Genomic DNA, 21,761 nt, shown 5'->3' with positions numbered 1-21,761 from the left:
AGTGCATCAAAAAGTTTAGTTTCACTACTACAGAGTAAAAAAATATCAATAAAAATACAGAACATGCAGTGTTGACTGCACAATATTCATGCATATGCATTATACACAGCTGTGGCATTGTATCAACTCAGCTAGTATTTCATTTATCATGATCCCTGTCCAAAGACAGGAAATACTGTAAACTATCAGGGGAATAATGAAGATTTTGAGATAATGTTGGTTCAACTAATCATTAAAAAAGCACTTTAGTGTACAAATAAACCTCCTTCAGAGAATTACTAGATTTACATTAAAAAAATCTTGGTGTAAGATATTGAGGAGGACATGTTTAACAAATCATGCTTTAAAAAACGGGGGTCCTCGGGTTTAAATACGATTTTAAAGTTCGTCAATAAGTCACAGTAACCTCACTTCCAACTTGAAGACCGTGAGAGTGGAGGGAATTCCGAGCAGAACCTGAACTCCTCAGCAGTAGTTGGCAGGAAGGAGCTGCGACGCTGGTGTTGTTTTCTCCGCCGCACATTCACATCAACTGTCAGCCGAGCTCCGTGAGCCGCCCGGGACCCCTCTGCTCGGAAAAAACCGCCGTGAACGGACAACCAAACCGGGGACCGAGGCTCTCCTTCGTCTCCTCACTGAAGAGAGGACGTAACAAACAGCTGTCAAGCTTTGGCCAAGCTTTGTCAACGGTTAAAGCGCGAGGAGATGCTCCGCGCGGGCAGAGTGTGAGAAACGCGCGCGGTTGATTAGAGGGATGTTGACAAGTAGCTAATTAACGAGTAATTACATAAGTAGTGTTTAAACAACGTGTGCGGTTCGTGTGTCTGGTAGTGGTTTAAATTTAAGACAACTCAGAGCCGCCGGAGGATTACACGGCGGTGTTTATTCAGTAGGACTTTTTTTTTTTATTGTTCTTAAACGCACCTTGGATTTCAGCCGTTATTACAAAGCAAGTGTGGAGCCGAGGACGACGTCCGAACAATTCAAGCCAGGTAAGCTAACTGACTTTTAGCTTAAAATGCCATGTTATTAAGCCGTGTGAGTGTCTGACTCATTGGTTTAAATAATTAAACGGCTTGTCTAAAAGAATGTAAACACTCTGAGGTGTATTATACTTACACCAACACTCTGACCTGGTTTCCAAGTGTTGGCATTTGCAGGTTTCACTGAAACTTAAACACTTATTGACAAGGTTATTTCAAATTCCAACACATTAAGTTTGAACTTATCAGTAACTTTTGAGATAAGGCACAATATTATGTAATTTAGGCATTTCAGAGAATAAATTCTGTTGATTATTTCTCAAAGCACAGTAGCTCACTTGTTCAATAATCTTTGAGATAAAGGTGCAGCAGATTGATTAGATCTGCAGCCGCATGATTAGTGAGAGTCAGGGCAGTTAATAGCTCACTGTTATGACATGACAGAAACCCTTTTCTAAGGTATTATGCAGGCTGACATAACCAGCCGCCCTCCTGGCATCCATCCAGCCTCACTTCATTATTTTGTTGCAGCTCTTGGCTGCAAATCCTGAAGTGGCAGTCACCTCTATCGCTGCTTCCTTCTGAGAGGATTGGGATTTAGGCAGTTTAGCTGAATTCTGAGCTTCTGTTGTCTCCTTAATGTAATTTCTGTGCTTTCTTAGGCTTAGTGTCACAAGCCTCCACTTGCAGGGTGGACTATAAACACCGTTTTAGTCCCAGTCAGGACTGTGTTGCATGTTTAATAGAGTAATGATAGCGATAAATAATAAAGAGAACCGTCCTCCCGTCTATTCCCTTAAGTATGTGCTGTTTTGATGAAATAAAGGCTTTGAGTGCACTGGACTGGGAACAGGGTTGGATGTGCTTCACCTCCACTCACTGCCAACAACATCCGGAGTCACTTGCCAGGAATTCCACCTTTTCTATTTGTTTCTCTTGGAGGGGAAAGTGTATTATGTGGGATCTAGTGAGGCACGCAACAGGGAGGAACATCCAGCTTGGACTGAACTCAGATCAGAGGAGGGGGGGCTGAAACAAAAGGAAGCGCTCTGGCTTTGCTGCATGGTGGACGGCTCTCTGGCAGGTCCGATGCCAGATTCCTCGTCTTCCAGCTCTTCGTCCTTATCGAAAAGCCTCGCTGCGACTTCCCTCGCCCCAGCTTTGTCGCGCCGCCATCAATCACATCTCGCTCTCAGCAGACTCTTCTGCTCATTAAGGATGTGAACCTGTAGGTAGCCTGCAGCCCCCCCCACTCTGCCATTCATCTCTCTCGGCGGGGTGCAGAGACTCACATCTGGAGCAGCGTTTCAAAACACAGCTCTCAGCAGAAGCATTTTAGTGCATTTTTAAAGGCTGCCTCTCAGCAGACATGATGCCAAACATAAAATTAAACCGCGGCTCACGCGCAAACCTGCAATGATTTGTAATTTAACCCAAAAAAAGGCAGAAAAGAGCAGGTGTTGTGGGTGATATGCACCACAGTGCGAAGTAAAGACGTGCTGAAGGCTTTCATTGGTGATGATAGTCGCATTATTCCCTTTGTCACCGTCTGCCTCTGCTCTGTTTTGTGTTAAAGGTCTCAGCAAACACAAGTTGAGCTGCCTCTGTGTGTTTTTGTGTGTCAGGACCGCAGGGTGTAGCCCCGGAGTTCGTTTTTCCCCCCTCAGGCACTGCCTCCCCGTCATGAATGCGCCTTTGTGCTCCAGAATGACACACAGTTAACACACGTTTGTTTCTGCACAAGTTTAAAAATAGAGGCAGGTGTGACCTGACTTTTATTTATAGCCAGCACCACAAAGTGCTGCGTTTACAACCTGAAATCTTCTGCCTAAAAGTCCTGCGGCTGCTCAGAAATCTGCCTGGGAGCGTTCATTTATTTAGACAAGAGGGAATTAATGCAACATGTACAAACACTGGTTCAAAATGCCTCACATTCCAGAGAGAAAAATCATTTATAAGTGCTAACATGTGTGATGGGTGTGTGGGGGGGGGGGGTTCAAACCACCTATATTAGTATTTAGTTAACAGGAAAACCTTTAAAATCCCTCTCTGTTGTATAATGTGACAACATGTGTCCATTTCTGCTTCTTTTTAATCTAATAAAACACATACTGATGCCCTTGTCTGCCTTTAATGTGCTGCGTCCACCTCTGGGAGCATCAGCAATGACGTCCCCACGGAGCCCTGGCCTGTTAACCCCCCCACAGCCACAACAAGCCGTCCCTCAGATAGTCCATAATGCAGATGCCCTGTCACAACACATGTCACCACTCAGCCAGAAGAGCGCCGTGCGAAACCCCCGAGGGCCCTGCGCCAGGCTTAGTCACGCCATCGCGGCCAAGACGGCGCTCTGATAGCTCCTGACAGGCTGCGAGCTGGCACTAACACAATCAGAGATGCAACAAACACAAAGCAAACGCAAGGTAAAAGAACAGCCATTCGCGTTTTTTGGGGTTTTCGAAACGAATCTGTAACCAGACGAGACCGCCGGCGAGGAGCCGACGTCTTAATGTTTCTAAATGGTTTCTGATTTAGAGAAAAACATCATTCTTTCACCATTGAATTCCTCTTGGAACATGCCTCTGCAGCATCCTCGGCTCCCCGCTTTGATTTATTCAGCGTGTCTAAGTGTTGCTGCGTGACTGTGGTCCACTCTTCTAGCGGGAGGCTAATTGCTTTCCATGAGAGTGTCTCAGTTTTGATTCATGGCGTACAGCGCCTTGTTGTTGTACTCTGAAGAGGAGCTTGATGTCATGAAACCTATTATCTATTCTCGATCTGTTCTCTCTTGCTGTGTGCGTCGCCCTCTGATGCCAGCACTTGCACACTCTCCGCCCCCACTCCAGCAGGCGTATTGATGGGATGTAGCCTCTCCATATTGAGAAGAAGTGGGCTGTGTGTTTGGTTCGAGTTCTCAGTTACTGTAAGATGATTTTCTCTCCTACACTTTGTTAGTCATTAGCCCACTTTCTGCCTGCTGGTATTTACCTGCAGTTTGTGGGTAGGCTGTGACCTAAAATAAGTATTTACATTAATATAACCCAGTTAAAACTACCGTGACATTTGTTTTTCTCTGAAAAGGCACCTCTGGAAATGTTAATGCTGCAAAGAAAACTGATTAAAGCTGATAAGAGTCTGAGAAATAAGTTTCACAGTTTATTTTCCACAATAGAGACACGCGATTTAACAGATGTGATCGTCCGATATTTAAAAACCGTCCTCCACCAATCCAAGCGCTCCCTGTTGACCACATGCCTGCATGAGCCAATCACAGCTGTTTCCGACATAAGGACAGGTCGGCAAGAACAGAAAACCAAATGGAGGGAGAAGAGCTAATCCCTCGATGCAAAATACTTCAGAATTAGTGCGAGTGATGCTAACCCTTCGAAGTTGCCATGATTTAGCTTCTCCGTACTTTACTGTAACTTCTGGACAATTTACAATATATCTAGAAAAACTACGGTAAAGCAGAGAAAATGACCTTTCCACCCACGTACTAGTTTTTACGATGCTGTCCAATCACAGACCAGAATCAGTGCCGTGTCACACGTTCGTAACGTGATTATCTCAGTACCATAACTCCTAAATGGTTGGCACAAAATTTTAGTTCAAACAGTCTCTGAAAGTAGAAAATGAGAGCTTTCGAATCGTGTCCGGTACGAAACTTTACGGTAGCTCGACATTACGATAAAGATGAGTGAGGGAAGCTAATTGTTGGTCGTAAGAGGGTTAGCCGAGAAAAACAGGCCAATGTTTGTTAACGTGAACGGTTCAACGTCAACCAGCATCAAATAAGTATTTGAACACAATGTGGAAGAGAAAGCAGCATTATTCAGGCTCCAAGGATTTGCATAAAAGTGTAAGAAAACCTTTTTATTTTCTACTACAAAAATATAAATCGGTAAAAAACGTGATCTTAATATTGATCTAAATAATCGTGATTTTTTGGGGGGGGGGGCATAAAGCAGCTCTACTACACAAATGTTTTTAATTAGTAACAGGAATAAGTGGAATCTAAACCCATAGATATTTAACTTAACTAGGCCTCAAACTATTTTAAACAAATCTTCAATGTCTTATTTGAACTCCCACCAACATGCTCAGTGGTTTCCCTGTTTCACATGGACAGTTATTACTGCCGCACAACGTGCGCACGTTTGTAGTAGCTCAATTTGATGGAGGGAACTGGAGGAAACGACAAATAAAATCAGAGAAAAAGGAAAAATGTAAGAAAAAGAACAGAAAATACTGTACATTATGTCCACTGAAAAAGCCAGTTAGCTTAACATGATAGCGTAACATTAGCTACAGCATCTCAGCAGAAAGCAGCTAGTTCACGTATCGAGTCCACTTAGCGCTCATTTATGCTCTGGTTATGCATGTTTATAGGTACGTCCGTTTCACTGCCCACACGCTCCTGTGCATGCTTTACGTTGGCATGTTTGTTGGAAAATACATCCACCAGAGGGCGTTGCAGAGCTCTGAAGTCAGTGTCGGACAATAACAAACATGGCGACGATGGAAGTGATCATGTACCGTCACAGAAAGAAAGAGGCAGCCTTTAGATAAATCACCACATGTGGGCGGAGTTTCACCGTTTCTGTTTTTGTCTTCTTGTTTGGTCACATGTGAGCGATACTGCGTCAGTCAGTGAGTCAGTGCTCGCTGTGGGTACTTCGAACCGAGTCCCCGGACTATCTTTGTGTGAAAGCAGCCTGACATCCAACGGGAGGAGACAAACCTTCTTTAAGCTTGTTGGTGGTGGCCTTTTTCAAGTTGATTTGTTGTGTTTTGCCCGAGTCAAAGCCCAAGCAGGACTGGAGCGATGGAGTCCAGCTTATATGCAACAGTCTCAGACTAACACTACGGTTCCATGTTTTCTAAGGTCATGTAGGGCCAATCTCACCATTAGACTGTATTAGCAGTCAGTTGGGCTTTGAATGTCGTTAGCATACCGAACAGAAACTTCGTAAGTTAGGTAATCATAGTATTTTGCTGTTTTTTTTTCATTTGCATCTTCTTGGATTCAATGTGAAGAGTGCAAAATAAATTGTTCATGGTCATGAATGATTGAGGGTTTCACTCTCTGCTAGCTGATGTTGCTACAGGGCAGTATAGCACCTCTAAGCTAGTTGCTAACCATCAAGAAAACTGGGGTAGGTGGACTGAGCAGAGACGAAATGAGTGTAGACGAAGAGAGCCATGAAAGCTGAAACTGAACTCCAGATATCTTCCCAAACTGTCCAAGTAGCTGACAAAAACTGGTCCCAGTGCGTCATGGTGGTATGGAAGTGGTTTGGATTCAGTAAAAATGATGAAAAACAGATTAACGGACGCTGGTTGGTGCACGCCAAAACAGGAAACATGTCTGATTTGTTTAATCACCCCAGCAACTGCGCAGAAAACATGAAAGATCTGTACTTTAAATCGTTTGGAAGACTTTTTAGTCTTTTGAACTTGTGATTATTACAGTTACAGGTTATGAATTAGAAGGGGAGAAAACTAACGAACTCCGCTCTCAGGCTACAGTTTTAACTGTCCGATCGCCTTATGATGCAGGCGGCGTGGCGAGGATTCAGCGTGTTCTCCACATGTGACGGATTTCAGTGGCTCAGCCCCATCAGATCAGCATCTGTGTGAGTGAACAGATGCTTAAAAACGGGTTCAGGGGAAGCAGCAAAGGCTCGTTTTCCTTCATCCTCTGAGATCACAGAGCTCTGAGGAAGCTCGCCGAAACTCCCGTCAACTTTCAGGGCTACGCCCACACCGTGGAGATGGGTCGCTGAGGTTTTCTCCCCCACACAAACCGTGTGCTCCAGGATGTCTGGTACTGTGTCGGTCCGATGCATCTCAGTTTAATGAATCAGTGTGGGCACCTCAGAAAACCTTATTTTATTCCCCGTTTCTTTCTTATTACGGTTTCCTCGTCCTGGTCTGTCTTTTTTAAGAAGGTGCTCTATGAATAAAGCTTTTCTTATGAGAGTTTAAGTGTTAACCACTAATAATCTGTGCTGTTAACTATTATTTATTTATGAATTATCAGTTTTTTAGGGCAGGCTGTGGGCCTTTTCTTTTGTTAAAAGCTGGAAAACTTCCCTCAAACACAGCTGAGACCATCGTCTTCAGCCCAGGAACAATATTAAATCATATTTTTGTGCACTTTTAGGTCTGTAAAACATTAATATGCCTTTTGAGAAGTTGTTGAAGAAAATCTTATTTTATTACCCGTTTGTTTCTTATCACAGTTTCCTCGTCCTGGTCTGTCTTTTTTAAAAAGGTGCTCTATGAATAAAGCTTTTCTTATGAGAATTTAAACGTTAACCACTAATAATCACAGTACAATCTGGTGCTGTTAACTAATATTTATTTATGAATTATCGGTATATGGGGCAGGCTGTGGGCCTTTTCTTTTGTCTTTAAATTCCACTCAAAAGGAGTTAAAAGCTGGAAAACTTCCCTCAAACACAGCTGAGACCATCGTCTTCAGCCCAGGAACAATATTAAATCATATTTTTGTGCACTTTTAGGTCTGTAAAACATTAATGCGCCTTTTGAGAAGTTGTTGAAGAAAATCTTACTGACCCACTGGTGTCTTCTGCAGAGCTCCCTGCTCCACGGTTTATCTGCTGTTAACTTGGGCCACATTTCATGCTCCTGTGTGCCGTTAAGAAGCTCCGAAGCCGTCCGGGATCTGTTTTGATGTGAAAACCACAGACATCTTTTCATTGCTATCTTTTCCCCGAAGGCTCGGAAATACTTTGTAAAAAACCTGTCCAAAAGAACAGGGAGTAAACATTTAACACACACACACACACAGAGTGATGCAGCATACACGGTTTGAAACACATGCTGGATCGATTAGCATTTTAGAGGCCTCAGAAATACTCAGAGCACAAAGTTTATTGGAATCATGCTGCAGTCTCTAAGAGAGCAAATTAAATATCCCGACGTTTGGCTCAAAAATCTGTTTTTCTTTAAATAGTTTTTAATGCGTACGATCAGGCAAACGTAGCTGGAACTTCTTAGAAAGCCAGAAAACTGCTCAACATGTCACTGCAATGTTTGCAGAGAACCATGGGCACGAACGACAGGCAGCACCACCCTCGTCCTGCTGTGGATACTGTGGAGTAACTCCCAATGAAACGTGAAAAGCAGAAAAATAAAGAGCTCCACCACAAACTCATCGCTCACTTATCTGAAACCGTTAGCCCAAAAGAAGATACACATTTTTATTTTTCTGACTTTCCAAAGCTGCAGTTAATAACTGACGATTCAACTTGATTAAAAGAACATTAATGAGGATCTATTTTACCATCGGTTGGTAACATTTCTTAACTACCATCTTAACCTTTCTGTACATGTGAAACCAGCAGGGATGAGACTTTGCTTTTGGGTCGTAGCATCTTTAGCCACTCAGACTTCTTTTTATGTTAATATAATATATATTATGAGACTTACTGAAACGTGTTCAAACCTGAAGGTAAAACAGAGTTTCTAATAAGCTGAAAAATCCCCAGAAAAACGATTTGCGAGTCTCATGAACCGATATTTAATTTGAGATACGACATGTAAAAATATCAGCTCAGCAACAGGTCTCATAAATATTGGGACAAGTCCCTGTTTCCCACTGTGTAGCATCGACTCTTCTTTTAAGAACATCTGTAGGTGGAGAAACATCTGGACTGCAGGCAGGTCAGTGCAGCAGCCGGACTCTTCTTCTACGAAGCCGTGCTGCTGGAGTAGATGCAGGATGTGGTTTAACTTTGTCCTGCTGAAATATTTCAGGCCTTCCCTGAAGAAGCTGCAGATGTTGCTCTAAAACCTGTTCATACCTTTCAGCTTTGATGGAGCCTTTCCAGATGTGCAGGTTTCCAGTTCCACAGGCACTAATGCCCCCTCACACCATCAGAGATGCAGGCTTTGAACCGAGAGCTGATAACCAGCTGGATGCTCCCTCTCCTCTTTAGTCTGGAGGACGCAGCCTCAGGTTCTGATCCATCTGACCACAGAACAGTTTCCTCTTTGCTTCAGTCCATCTTAAACCAGCTTCGGTCCAGAGAAGACGGCAGAGTTCCTGGATCATGTCCACATGTGGCTTCTTCTCTGCCTGATGGAGCTTTAACCTGCATCTGTGGATGTTACGCTGAGCTGTGCTCACAGACCATGATTCCTGGAAGTGTTCCTGAGCCCAGGCAGGGATTTCCAGGACAGAATCAGGTCTGTTTTTAATGCAGAGCTGCCTGAGGGCCTGAAGGTCACAGACATCCAGGCCTGAAGGTCACAGAGATCCAGGCCTGAAGGTAACAGACATCCAGGCCTGAAGGTAACAGACATCCAGGCCTGAAGGTCACAGAGATGTCTCCAGATCCTCTTTGGATGATTTTAGGTTCTGTAGATGAGACTCTGCCTCTCTCAGGTGCTCTTTTATACCCAATCATGTTGCTAATTAACCTGATTAGTTTCAACATCTTCCTCCAGCTGTTTCTTTTTGCACATCTGTTGTCAATACTCTCTTGTGGCCCTCTTGGGTCGATAAGATCATAATGATGGGGAAAAGATGGCCGTAGATGGGGTACAGGGGGGTTTAGACACTTTGAGCCTGTTGGCTATCGAGGAGAACGAGATTTGACAAAAGCTGAGCCCACTGAGTTGTTGACCCTCTTCCTAACCGATGAAATGAAACTAACAGACATGAACACCAGTTCTTGGCCACTGAAGCCAGAATCAGGATCTGCTTGACGTTCCTTTTACTCTCCACATGAAAAAGATCATAACTTGGAACAGCTTTGTTCATAGTTGTGTTTCATGACTTCAGAATGTTGTCAAAAATAGAAAAAAAATAAATGAAACCCATGTTGAAATGTGTTCAAAATCCACTATAAGATGTGGAATCCAAGGTGCCATCTTCCAGTGATGTCATCAGTGATGTGATCACATGCAAATAAGGTGATTTAATTCATAAACTTTGGGCCACACTTAATATATTTCCTGTTTATTTAGAAATCTGCTTAAAACTTTTCTTTGAAGAAAAACAAGCAGATGTTTACAGCGTTATATTACCAGAGACACCGGTTATTTCACCGTTTTAGGGCGAATATCTACTTTTCCACCTCCGCTGACGGCTCGGTTGCACCGTTCATGCACGAGTTTGTGTTTTCCTGTTCATCTCAACACTGGAGGCATAAATCATCCCGGCAGCTCTTACTCCGTCTCTTTCACATTAAAGCATTTGATGAGAAGTTGATTGGTGAAAGACGAAGGGATGGAGAGATGGGAATACAGAAAGAAGGATAGCTTAGGAGTCTTGTCACGAGTGTATCGCCAGAGGACTTGCTAGCATACATTTGTACTTAGTTTTATCCCTTTAAATCAATGTTGGAAACACAATGAAAACATCTGCAATAGTTTTTGCCTGCTTACAATCCTGCAAGATTCAGACAAATACACAGCAAAAGAGAAAGGGAAGATCACCCCAGGAGATCTTTCTGTCCCAGTCCCGCCTTCAATACCTTAACCCTCCATTTCTTCCTTCTGATTCCTGTTCACACACTCGTCCTCCTTTTCTTTGAAGAAGTATAGCTGAAGTATAGCTTTTTGTGTTTACCCCCCGGTTCAGAGAGCCGTCAGCTGTGACCGCAGTTGAAAGGATGTCAGAGAGCGACGGGGATTGAGACTCTGGGAAAGAGACAGTAAAAGATGGGAGGTGGGGGATGTCGCGAGGTCCCTATGGAGGCCAGAGGGGGCGATGGCATTCTTGTTTCTTTGTGCCCCTGCAAATGTAGCAAAAGCAGTGGTGACAGGAGGTGATGAAGAGGAAAACAGCTGGGGGTAAAAAAGCAGCATGGAGTGGAGAGATGAGAGGGGGAAAAGCTGCTAATTAACCATGGCAGCAGAGCTCAGTAACAGTGACATAATTGGCTCTAGTTGGTGGTCCTTTGGTTGAGGAGTCTACAGCTCTGGAATCGTACTCTCAGAGGTCTGATTTAATCATCAGCTATCGACCTATGCAGCCAAAGATGTCATGCTCCAACCTTGTTGCTGCCTCATACCAAAGGGAAACTAGTATTTAGAATTTTCCATGACCAAAATCTAACGATAGAACATCGCTGTTACTGGATAGAAAGAATTATCTTCCATTTTGTTTACGAAAGAGATTGTGGGCTGTGTCTTTCATGCATACTCCAGGGGTCAGAGGAGAAAAACTCTTGTTTTTATTGCCATTTTTGAAAAACAAGCTTGGGAGAGGTAGAAGACTTGGCTTTTAGTTAAGTGTTTAAACATCTGTTCAAACAGGGAGGTTTTAAACATTGGTAAACCATTTAAAAACCATGTATGCAGCTTAGAAACGGTCTAAAGTGCTTCAGAGCGTCGACTGTATCGGATAAAATGATCTCATTGTTCACAACAATGATAAAAACTAACAAGCAAAGCCTTTTAAGGTCAGGAATATACTTGCTTTTAATGACGGATGGCTGCCTCGCGTATCCTGCGTTGGTTTGGAGCTTAATTTGTGCAAATTAACTATCACAAGCTGCAATATATCGGTGACCAGTAGGGACAGTTTAGGTTTTAAAAAAAAAAACCACAAAAATGGCGGGAAAGGTCTGGAATTACCCGCATTTTTACGATGGGTCGACAGCGACAAATATGATCAGAACCATCCATGAGGTTCTGAGTTAAATCCTCTGATGACAAACATAATAAATGGGACGTATTTGAACAATTACACCCATGAAAAAGCAAGTATACTCCTGGCCTTAAGTGGACAATCACAACACCAAATAATCTGAGATGTGTTTTGGTTTTTTTGGACATATTTTAGACTTTACATAGATGATGATAAAAACGAATAAATGCAAACGAGACCGTCTTATTCTATCACAGCAGATCTACGGACTCACTTTCTTGCAAGCCACCCAAGTTAGGAAGCAGAAGCACCGCATTCAAACGTAGTTTAACCGCCTGCTGTTTCGTACAATCAGCTACGACAGGAAATGAAATCACCGACAAAACGGCAAGATTTATACACAAAGACATTTGACCCACGGCTGTTGTTTCATAAGAGCAGTTTTAGGAAATTATGTAACTGGAACCAACATAAATTTGGCAGAGATGGTCTCACACTGGACCAAACTGAACCAAAATTTAAATGTTAAAAATACTCCAAGGCACTGTTTTTTAAAAAATTATTTAAAATGTTGTTATCTATCTAAAACACCAACGTATTTGGGCAGATTGACTGGAGTCCAAGGTCCTTCGCTGGTGTCATTTGACCCACAACATTGGTCATAAATGGAAGAACATCAAAGAATAATAACTCGAATTAAAAGAAGTTTAAAAACAAAGGATTGAATATGATACCAAACCAATGGCATAACAAAAAGACTCCCTGAAGAAGGCTCACAAGCCGAATACCGTGAAAATAAAGGCACTTTGAATATTTTTTAAAAGAGAGCGCCTTGCAGGTTTAAGCTTTTCCACCAAAGAACACCTCAACAAATTTTAGGATGAATCCTGGAAGCTCTCCTAAACAGTTACTGCAGATTTGAGCCAAAACAGGAGAAAAGTCATGATCCACGGTAGTATCTGGGGAAAATAGAACAGTTTTATATGTTAATTTACGGTTTTAAACCAGCTTGGAGTATTGTGCTTGAAGGTGAGGCAATAAAATGATCCTGTTCAGTTTATTTTGGCAGATGTGTTCAGTCCTGTTTTGTGTCCAGTCAGCAGATCAGAAACAGGAGGCAGCGACAGTCTCGCATATATAAAATCGTTTGGTGCGCTTCTACAAAGTGTGAAACCGAACCTAACGGAGGCAGATAGGTGTAATGTAACAAAAACACGCTCAAGTTCATGCAGCGTTTACCGTCAGGTGTGAAAACGCCCTCAGAGGGATGGAGGCCGCTTCAACCACAGTTTAAAAGATGTATAGAAAGAACGACTCATGAGTGAAAGCAGGACTTTGCTTCAATAACAATCTCAGTTTCCTCTGTTCAGTGCTCAGTTTCACTTCATTTAGTTTGTTTTCACTCATTTTTTACTATTATTTTGTCATTTATAATAGTTTGTTGTATGGAAACATTTCCATCACAGAAACAATGATGTTGACCATAAACGCTGATGCTGAAGATAGCAAATATTAGAATATCTGGTTGTTTGCCAGGTGTTTTTCCTTTAATATTTGACTCTAAACGTGTGCAGCAGTTCATAACAAACCTGACATCAGTTAGCTTCACAGTTCAGTTCCAACCCTTTGACTTTATCAGTAGATGCAGCAAATATCTTTAAAATGGATGTAGCAACAAATCCGAATTAAGCAGGTAAACATCTGAGTTTTTTTTTTAATCACTCAAAACTGTTTTAAAATAAAAACAAGATACATCAAGGTAATAAAAAGCATTCATTTCTGTGATTATTTAACATGTAGATGTGGCTGAAATAACAGTATTATTGTATTTTCTTCAGTAAAATCTGAATAATACAGAATATAACCTGACAGATTAAGAGTAAGATTTAAATAGCAGAAAAAAACCCTCTGAGTTGGATTCTTCCCTAACCCCCCCCATTATTCCACATATCTCACACATTGTCACTGCTACCTGGGGGCCTGAGGGGAGTGTTTCCAACACACATGAAGCAACCAGCTGCTTTGTTGTTTCTGGAGACCCACAGTTTACAGTATCAGTATGCAGCGTGTAACTCCTCCTGGTTAATGTGAGATAAGTACAATACCCAGATGGAAATAAGAACCGTTTACAGGTAAAGATGCACCTGAATGGCTTCATCCACCCAAATATCTTGAGTTCAGGAGCTGATTTTTCCCATGTGCTTGACCTGTAGTATAAAAAGAAATCTCAAATCGATGCCTAACCGGGGCCTCACACCAAAAGCATCGTGAGCGGTCAGCTGCCATTCATTTTCAATGTAAGCTGGCGTCGACGTGAGCTTCATGAGTTGAGAAAGGCTCAGCTTTATGCAAATGAGCAGTGACGCGACGACAGCCAATTAGGGCCTATCTGGGTTCTGAATACGGAAAAAAGGCGGAAAATGGCGGAAAACGGCAGAGCGCAAACACAAAGAAGGCTGCCCAGAGTACGATCCATGGTGAAAGAGGGAACCGATGTATGGATGGATTATTATAGATGTCTGCTAGTTGCTACATATAAGCCCCGCCCCTTTGGCCGCTTCCGGCAGCAGAAGAAGTAGAAGCGGCGGGTTGTGAGCGACCAAACACCAGAAAGCTTGACAAATGTCTTTAACTCCTGACTCCTTCTCATCTTTAAGACTCCAGATCTTACAGGATCCCCTACAGCTGTCTATACTAGTACAGTTGGTTTATTTCCCATCATGCACCTGGTGGAAACTCTTACCAACGATAAAGTCGACCAATAAGCAGCTTTTAGCCACGGTTTAATTTTTACGTGCAGATTAAACGTCGTAGAAACATTTCTCCTCCTTTTGTTCGGTCCAACTGAACCGTACCCGTTTTTTGTTTTTTTTTAGTCTCATCGCCATGGTTACACTCAGTCACGGCTTCTCCTGCTTCCTGTTTGGACAACAGCGCACGTATTGGTTGAAAAGGCATAACTAGTCACTGAACGCCACAATTAGCATAAAAACTAAACTAAACGCTTCCAGTGAAGTTAAACGTGTTGATTTTGTCGTAACGACAGTTGGAGAAAGACGAGTTTTATGACCACCGTACAGCCAACGGTGACATCACTGGAGCGTGCAGTAACTCTTCTTCCCGATTTCATTCAGACAAATTGTCGACAACTTTAAAATCGATTGAAGAATCGTGTCGTGTATGACCAGCTTCAGCTTCAGATACTCGCCATGTTTTATTTGAATTATACCCTCAAATTACGGCCTGGCGACCATTAGCTCGTGTTTAAATGGAAGATTTCCGGGTGAAATTTAGAGAAAATGAAAAAAGACATTTAACAAGAAGATGTTTAGGTTCAGATCTTTGATGAACATTCAAAGGGTTGGGAAAAGGCGGAGGTAGATGGAGCACAGGGGGGGGGGGTCTGAATGTGGCTGGAAACCAGTGTGTCGGCAGTAATAAGGACTGGGTTTTACTGAATACTGATGAAGTGTACCGGGGGGGGGAAATCAGACACTTTGATGAGACAGATGTGACAGATGCTGAGCCCACTGAGCGGTTGTCCCTGACAACAAATGAAACGAACAGATATGACCACCAGTTCTTGTCCAGTCAAACACTGAAGCCAGAATCAGGATCTGGTTCTGACAGACGGTCCTTTTGACTGATTTTCTGTGGTTTTTATGAGGATAAAATGACAGAAAAACATGGAAAAGATCATAAGTTGGAACAGCTTTGGTTCATGAATTCAGAAAAGGATCAAAAATAGAAAAAAGAAAAGAAAACCATGAGGAAATGTGTTAAAATCCAATGTTTGGGAGAAGTTGTGGAATCCAAGGAACATCACTGACCATTTCTAAGCTGCAGCCTTTAGAAATCTGGTTAAAATGTAGTTTTTCTCTAAAGAAAAACCGTCTCTGAAAGGCTTTCTGCTTTTTCTTTACCTTTCCTGTCAGCTCTGTTTAACTTCCATCCTTCCAGCATCATAAAGTGACGGCTCACAGGGGAGTTGCCAACATGCCAGCTTGGTTAAACAGTTTCAGCAGTGGTAAAGTGGTTGTTAAAGTTGACTTTTCATCTTGAAGCGTGTCTTCTATGCTTAACAATACAAAAAAAGTAATGCAGCTCTGTGTAATCCATTACTCCCTGGAGCTGGGTGGATGGGACTGGTGAGAGCGCCGTCTGCGGCGATGTTTCGGTGTCTGATTAGTCGGTTCAAGGCAAACACTCGAGAAATAAAACTGTTCAGCCAAGCAAAACTGAGAGCTTATTGAAGCGGACATTTTAATCAGGTACCCAACAGGGGTGAGGCTGAGATGTCGCCTCTGCTTGGGTGATGATATCGGTTTGTTCAGGCAGGTGGAGGAGGGGAAGGAGAAGCTTTGGAGGAGGAAAGGTGGTGAAAACCATGTCCGTCTGCCGATTCCCTCACAGCTGGTTTTGCCTTCAGCATGACGAGGAGAAATCAGCAGCGGACCAGATGACAGCCAGTCGCTGTGATCAAAAGGACTTGTAGTTTCAGGGGATTCTCATACAGATTTCGGCTCTCAGGCCCCTCAGTGTCCTCACAGTGGGGCTCTGTTTTCACACTGAAAAGGCTCAGTTGGCAGATTAGTGTTGCTCTCTGCCAAGCAACGTGTCGGACTAATGCTTCCTCTCATCTGCATTGCTTTTATTTAAAGCAGAAGGTGCTGTGGCTCGACGTATTTGGAAATTTAAGTCGATATTGCGTCTGTTTTGTCGGGCCCACTGGCTCCTGAGATTATCGTGCCGTGGACTCGAGCTTCCACACGGATCCATTTCAGCGAACAAATTGGTGTCAAACATCTCGCTTCCTCTCCTACCAACTAATCAATAGGGAATTGGTGGTGGGAGTGGGTGTCATTTCTCCATCTGTGTGCCTTGCTTTTCACAACAAAGCTGCCAGCCATCTGACAGATTCGTAGGGTTCTCTGTTGTTGTCGTTCAGATTTGTGTTGCCACTTTAACAGAAGCCGCTTCATGCAGAAGTCGTGTTTTTTTTTTGTTGCCAGAATCAGGAAAACAGCTTTTTAATATTTACGATATGTACGAGTCAAACTGAACTCAGTTCACTTCAAAGATACAGTCCAATTCAAGCCAATTACAATAGAATTCATTGTAATACAGTCATAATAAATCAAGTTGATTAACTTTGAAATTGGTCCAATTCACATAGAACTGATTCAAAATAAGTAGCCTAGCTAAGGAAACCAACAAATTGCATCAAAACTTCTCTTTGATACAATTTCCCCCGTATTGAGCTGCACAAGGCGACTGTGGGAAGGAAAAACTCCCTTTTAACAGGAAGAAACCTCCATCAGAACCAGAACCAGGAAGGTCCATCTGCCTGGACCAGCTGGGGGCTGAGAGGACAGGAAAGAGGGGACAACAAGCAGCGTAACACCAGGAAACACCAGCAGGAAATACCATAGGAATATATACAACTAATAAGTGGTCCAAAGGCAACAATTTCAGTTTAGTCTGAATTTAAAAGCAGAAAGTTCTGAGTCATCCAGGTGGACTCGTAGTCTGATGGTTTCCTAGATACGTACAGCTGAGTATCATCAGCATAGAAGTGGAGATTTATTCCCTGATGTTACCCAACAGAACTGTTTCCACATTTCTTCCAGACCTGACTCACAGAGAGAGATGACCCTTGTCTTGTCCATGAATCCTTTCCTGGACCCAGAGGGAGACCCTCCACTCTCCACATACCCGCCCATATGGGATCCGGAGCGCTGCACCAAGACCTGCTCGTCCACCGCCGCCCCACCCTGCAGCACCGAACAGCAGTTTACACCAGGTAAGAGCTCTTTCCGGGCCTTTAAATAACAGAAATAAGCTGTTATTTAACGGCCCTTCTCGGCTACTTGCTGCCATGAGCCACAATAGAAGTTTAGTGATTGATTGAGCAGCAAAAACGGACACTAAACTTTCAATAAAGTCACAACTAGAACTATATTTAGTATAGATGCTTTGATTTGTTGTCTTGCCCCTTCAGGGTTGGCAGGATTTTAACAAAACAGCAGATAATCTTCAGCATCTACTGACCAAAACAGACATTTGGGTCACAAACACAGTTTAAGCTGTTCATTTTTACATCTGGTTCTTACAAAAAAAGAGGCCACAAACAGTAAAGCACCGCTTTAAACCTGAACAAAGCAGCTGATTTGTTGTTCCATTCGACTTCTCCTCACAGAACCTCCCTGCAGACGGGTTCCGGATCATATTTCCGTGTCAAAGATCGCGTACTTCAAGAGGAAGTTTGTTGATGACGATGATGAGCCTCCCTACAGCTTCAGAACTTACTGCCAAACTGTGAGTATCAGTAACACACACTCCCTACATTTAGGTTTGTGGGTCTGTGGCCACTTATTTTGCACAGTGAAGGACATACTGAGGGTGACATATTCTGCCAGAAGTCTTATTGAGATGTGAGAGATACTTCGATCAAAAGTGCGTCTCTGTCTCAGCCCCGTTTCACCAGGTGTCTGTTAACAGTCTGCTTTCAGGGGTGGAGACTTAGAAAGTGCTCGACTCCACCCTGTAGGTGAGGTCAGCAGCTACTTATTCAAGCGGGAGATGGTTTAGCAGTAAGCTGTAAGTTAGCAGTTAGCTGTAAGTTAGCAGCAGATGCTAGCAAACAATAATTTCTCATCCACAGTAATGGACCAAGCCGGAGATGTGCACAGCGTAACTCGTAGTAATGCATGTGAACCGTTAATTACTGCGTTTAAACATTTTGGATATATTAACCTCATTAAACAGTTGTACCTGGAGACCTACATCTTTATCAGAAACATGCCGATAATGTAACGCTAACACACAGTGAGGAGAGGACCGGAGTTGTGTTGGAAACACACCTTAAACACAGCTGCAGGTTGTCTGAGTTACAGAACGGAACCGTTCAGCTAGAAAGCTTCAGCTAACAAAGTAATGTGGGAACAATAATGTTCATCTTTCAGAAAGGAACAGCAGTAACTCCTTAGAAGTTGGTGTACGTCATCTTCATTAGCTAAGCTGTTAGCGTTAGCTGCTGCTAAAGGAAGAAATAAATCAGTAAATAAACCATGAGGAGTTATTTCTCAGATGCTTCCATTTCCCTGCTCTGAAGTTCAGGCTCTGAGAGTTGGAACTGATCCTCTTTGTGGCTCAGTTCCTTCAGTCCAGCGTTGAACTGGACCAAGTTGTTAAAACCGTGGGATGAAAAGTGTTTGCTGCACATTCACAGTCTTTAGCTAACTCTGCTGGAACATTAGCCTCAGATATAGTTTATCCACTGGGCTCTTATATCCTCTGAGGCTGCTGCTGGATGGAAGATGCATGCTCCTCAGTGCAGCTGACAGCAGAACATTTCCACCAGAAGCTGGCTTCATCCGTCCAGCAGGGTGGATGTGAGGGGGCGGGGCTTAGCAGAGGAGGCGGAGCCAACTGAAGGAGTGACGTACTTTAGAAATAAAAATCAGAACGGCTCGTTAAATGAGGAACTTTCAAACAAAGGGAACTAAATAAATCCCAGGGTTGTGTTTTTGGGGAGTTTTACACCTGCTGGTGACTTCAGACGCCCTGATATAAGCTCCCAGGAACAGGAAGAAGAGATTTTTACTGAATATGTCACCTTTAAGTTATTGTCCTCATTTGTGCATGTTAAAGTGAGATTTAAGAAATAACCTGCAAATAAAGATTAATTATGATCCATTAGAAATGAAAAGCATTGCACAGATAGTTCAAAGACACTTTGACGCCACAGCTTGATCTGATGCAGTGTCATCTCGCAGGTTGCGCCCGTTTTGGAGGAGCGTGCTCACGTGCTGCGCCTCTCTCTGGAGAAGATGCGATTCATCGACGACCCCGAGGCATTTCTCCGACGCTCCGTCCTCGTTAACAACCTCCTCCGCCGTCTGCGAGCCGAGATCATTCTCCAGAGCACCGACTGGTGCTTCCCTCCCAACCCGGCGTTCACCGCTGCGCCCTGCCTCCTGCCGCCCAGCACCGGCCCTCCTCACCAGCTCCAAAGAGCCGTGCCCACCCGCATCTGCTTAGCCCCCCAAGCAGGACCGCCCCTCCGCAAGCGTTTCCGAATGGTCCGCGGCGGACAGGGGGATCTGCGCCCAGAATGCGCCCAGACGTGCTGCTGCATCTACGCGGCGGCGGCGGCCGCAGGACACTACCTCCACCTCCCGTTCTCCATGTACGACGCAGCTCTGTCCGCCTGCCCCTCCACACCTCACTCCTCCTCCTTCCTGCAGCTCGCCGGCCACAGCAAGTTGGGCCTGACGGTGGCCGTCGATGAGCACGACGATGAGGACGAAGAGGCAGAGGAGGAGGAGAACGAAGAGGAGGAAGAGGAGGAGGAGGAAGAGGACGACGAACGAAGACAGGCAGGTCCTTCTGTTGATGTGAAGGACAAATTAAGCCAGAAAAGTAGGACTAAGACCTCGCTGGGTCACAAACTCGGGAGGACTGAGGACGGCGTGACGGATAGTGTAGAAGAAGTAGGAGAGGATGAGGAGGAAGAAGAGGAGGAAGAAGAGCAGGTTGCGAGGCCCTGCCTGTGGGACTCGGATCTCCACAGATTTAGCTTCTGGCACCGCAGGGCTCACAGACAATAACCGTGTTAAGGTGCTTCTGCCCGCCATCGTAACGCCAAGCTAGCTTTACGTTAACGGTCTGAAACAACAATCTGTCCCTCTGGTTACAGCGAGACGAAGAAAAAACACATTTCTCAAACAAATAGAAAGAACAAGGTCACATCAGCTGGGATCTTAAATCCCAAATGTGAAGTGAAGCTGTTGCACTGTCTCCAAGACCATTTCCAAGCCCCCCCAGCACAAAACTAAAGGTCTAAAACGGGGCTTTAAACTGGTGCAATGGTCTCGTTTCAGGACCCTAAACGAGCCCGTGTGTGTGCTTCTGTTCGTGTGTGTTCGCAAGATATAATGTAGCATTTTAAAACTTGATTTGAAGCCGTTGTTTTTATTGATCGACAGGTTACAGATGTTTCGTGTGCCTGTTGATTCCGACGCCGTCTCGGGCGGCGGCGAGCGACCGCGCTGCAGCAGCGTGTAAAATTCAGATTATGACACAATCACAAGACTTGTTAAATCTCAACTTAAAGTGCCTTAGTGTTTGTATGGTTACACGTATATAATGTGTTTATGTAAATGTTAAAGTTACTAAGTGGCTATTTTTTTGTTTTTTTGCGTCACCAATGACTGCGTTCGACTAAAAACGAGTACATTTCCTCACCTGGAAACTGTTTTCTGGGTCAAAGGGGATGTTTTCCAGCACTTAACGGCCAATTCTGAGGGACAGAAGTTGATCTAAATGTGTCCAAAACCCCGACCGATGTATATTTTTTAGACCGGAGAAGTCTTGTTGTGATCGAGCGGTTCTGTACATAGAGGAGGGTTTACTGAAAATGAGGCGGGAAACTGGATCTCACTCCGAATTCTACAGTTTAAAAGCAGATACAGTCACAGAAAACGGAGTTGGATCCTCTGAGGTTTGTTTTTCCTCCAGCTGTGGACCTACGTCACACTCTGACATCCGTTTCTGCTGGACGGGTCTTTTCCAGCCGCCTCGGGGGCGGGGCTACGCCGTCAGTTTGTTAAAGTTCGCCTGGTGAACGATGACGATCCTTTTCTGGGCTGCTAACATCCACGGTTTAATGTTTTCTCAGTTTCTTCTTCTCATTCTGCCGAGTTAAACCCAAAATATTAACCTAAACTCATCACGTTACCGGATGTTTTCTCACACCTTCATTAGGGTCAAATAATGCAACCAATAATCAGAGCGCTTTTAGCTTTTCTGAGGGCGCGATCGGCGGCGGTCGCCGTGTCTCGTTTGGGACGTCTGGGAAGGATTAGAAGACAAACCCAAACCAAAATCTAAACATTATATTTGTTCGATGTGTTTTGTTTCTTGTGACAAAGCTGGAGACCCAAGTTCAGATTGCGTGTCCTTCGGGTTTCCTGATGTACAAAACGAGTTGAGCTGATGGTTAAACGCGGTTATGACTATTCGTGGTACCTGAAAGAATATGATAAAGCAATATTTGTTTCAAGGACAAGAAGATGTAACTGCATTTGTTATTAAAAACAACGGAGCGTGTGCTCTGATGACTGTGTGTGATGTTCTGTGATAAACGT

The 21,761-nt window shown here is 43.8% G+C and overlaps 1 protein-coding gene across 1 annotated transcript; it reads left to right on the top strand.

Annotated features, from left to right (window-relative positions):
* The first annotated feature begins 483 nt into the window (after positions 1 to 483).
* On the top strand, positions 484 to 21,100 carry sertad4 (SERTA domain containing 4). The gene is made up of 4 exons (XM_072365690.1): positions 484 to 992; positions 17,241 to 17,413; positions 17,810 to 17,928; positions 19,389 to 21,100. The coding sequence occupies exons 2-4, from the start codon at positions 17,260 to 17,262 to the stop codon at positions 20,220 to 20,222; spliced, it is 1,107 nt and encodes a 368-aa protein (XP_072221791.1). The 5' UTR covers positions 484 to 992; positions 17,241 to 17,259; the 3' UTR covers positions 20,223 to 21,100.
* The last annotated feature ends 661 nt before the right edge of the window (positions 21,101 to 21,761 follow it).

This window comes from Leuresthes tenuis, unplaced genomic scaffold, assembly GCF_036924035.1.
Source record: "Leuresthes tenuis unplaced genomic scaffold, fLeuTen1.0.hap1 SCAF_15, whole genome shotgun sequence".
Lineage (NCBI taxonomy): Eukaryota > Metazoa > Chordata > Actinopteri > Atheriniformes > Atherinopsidae > Leuresthes > Leuresthes tenuis.
This window is presented reverse-complemented; position numbering and strand designations above follow the sequence as displayed.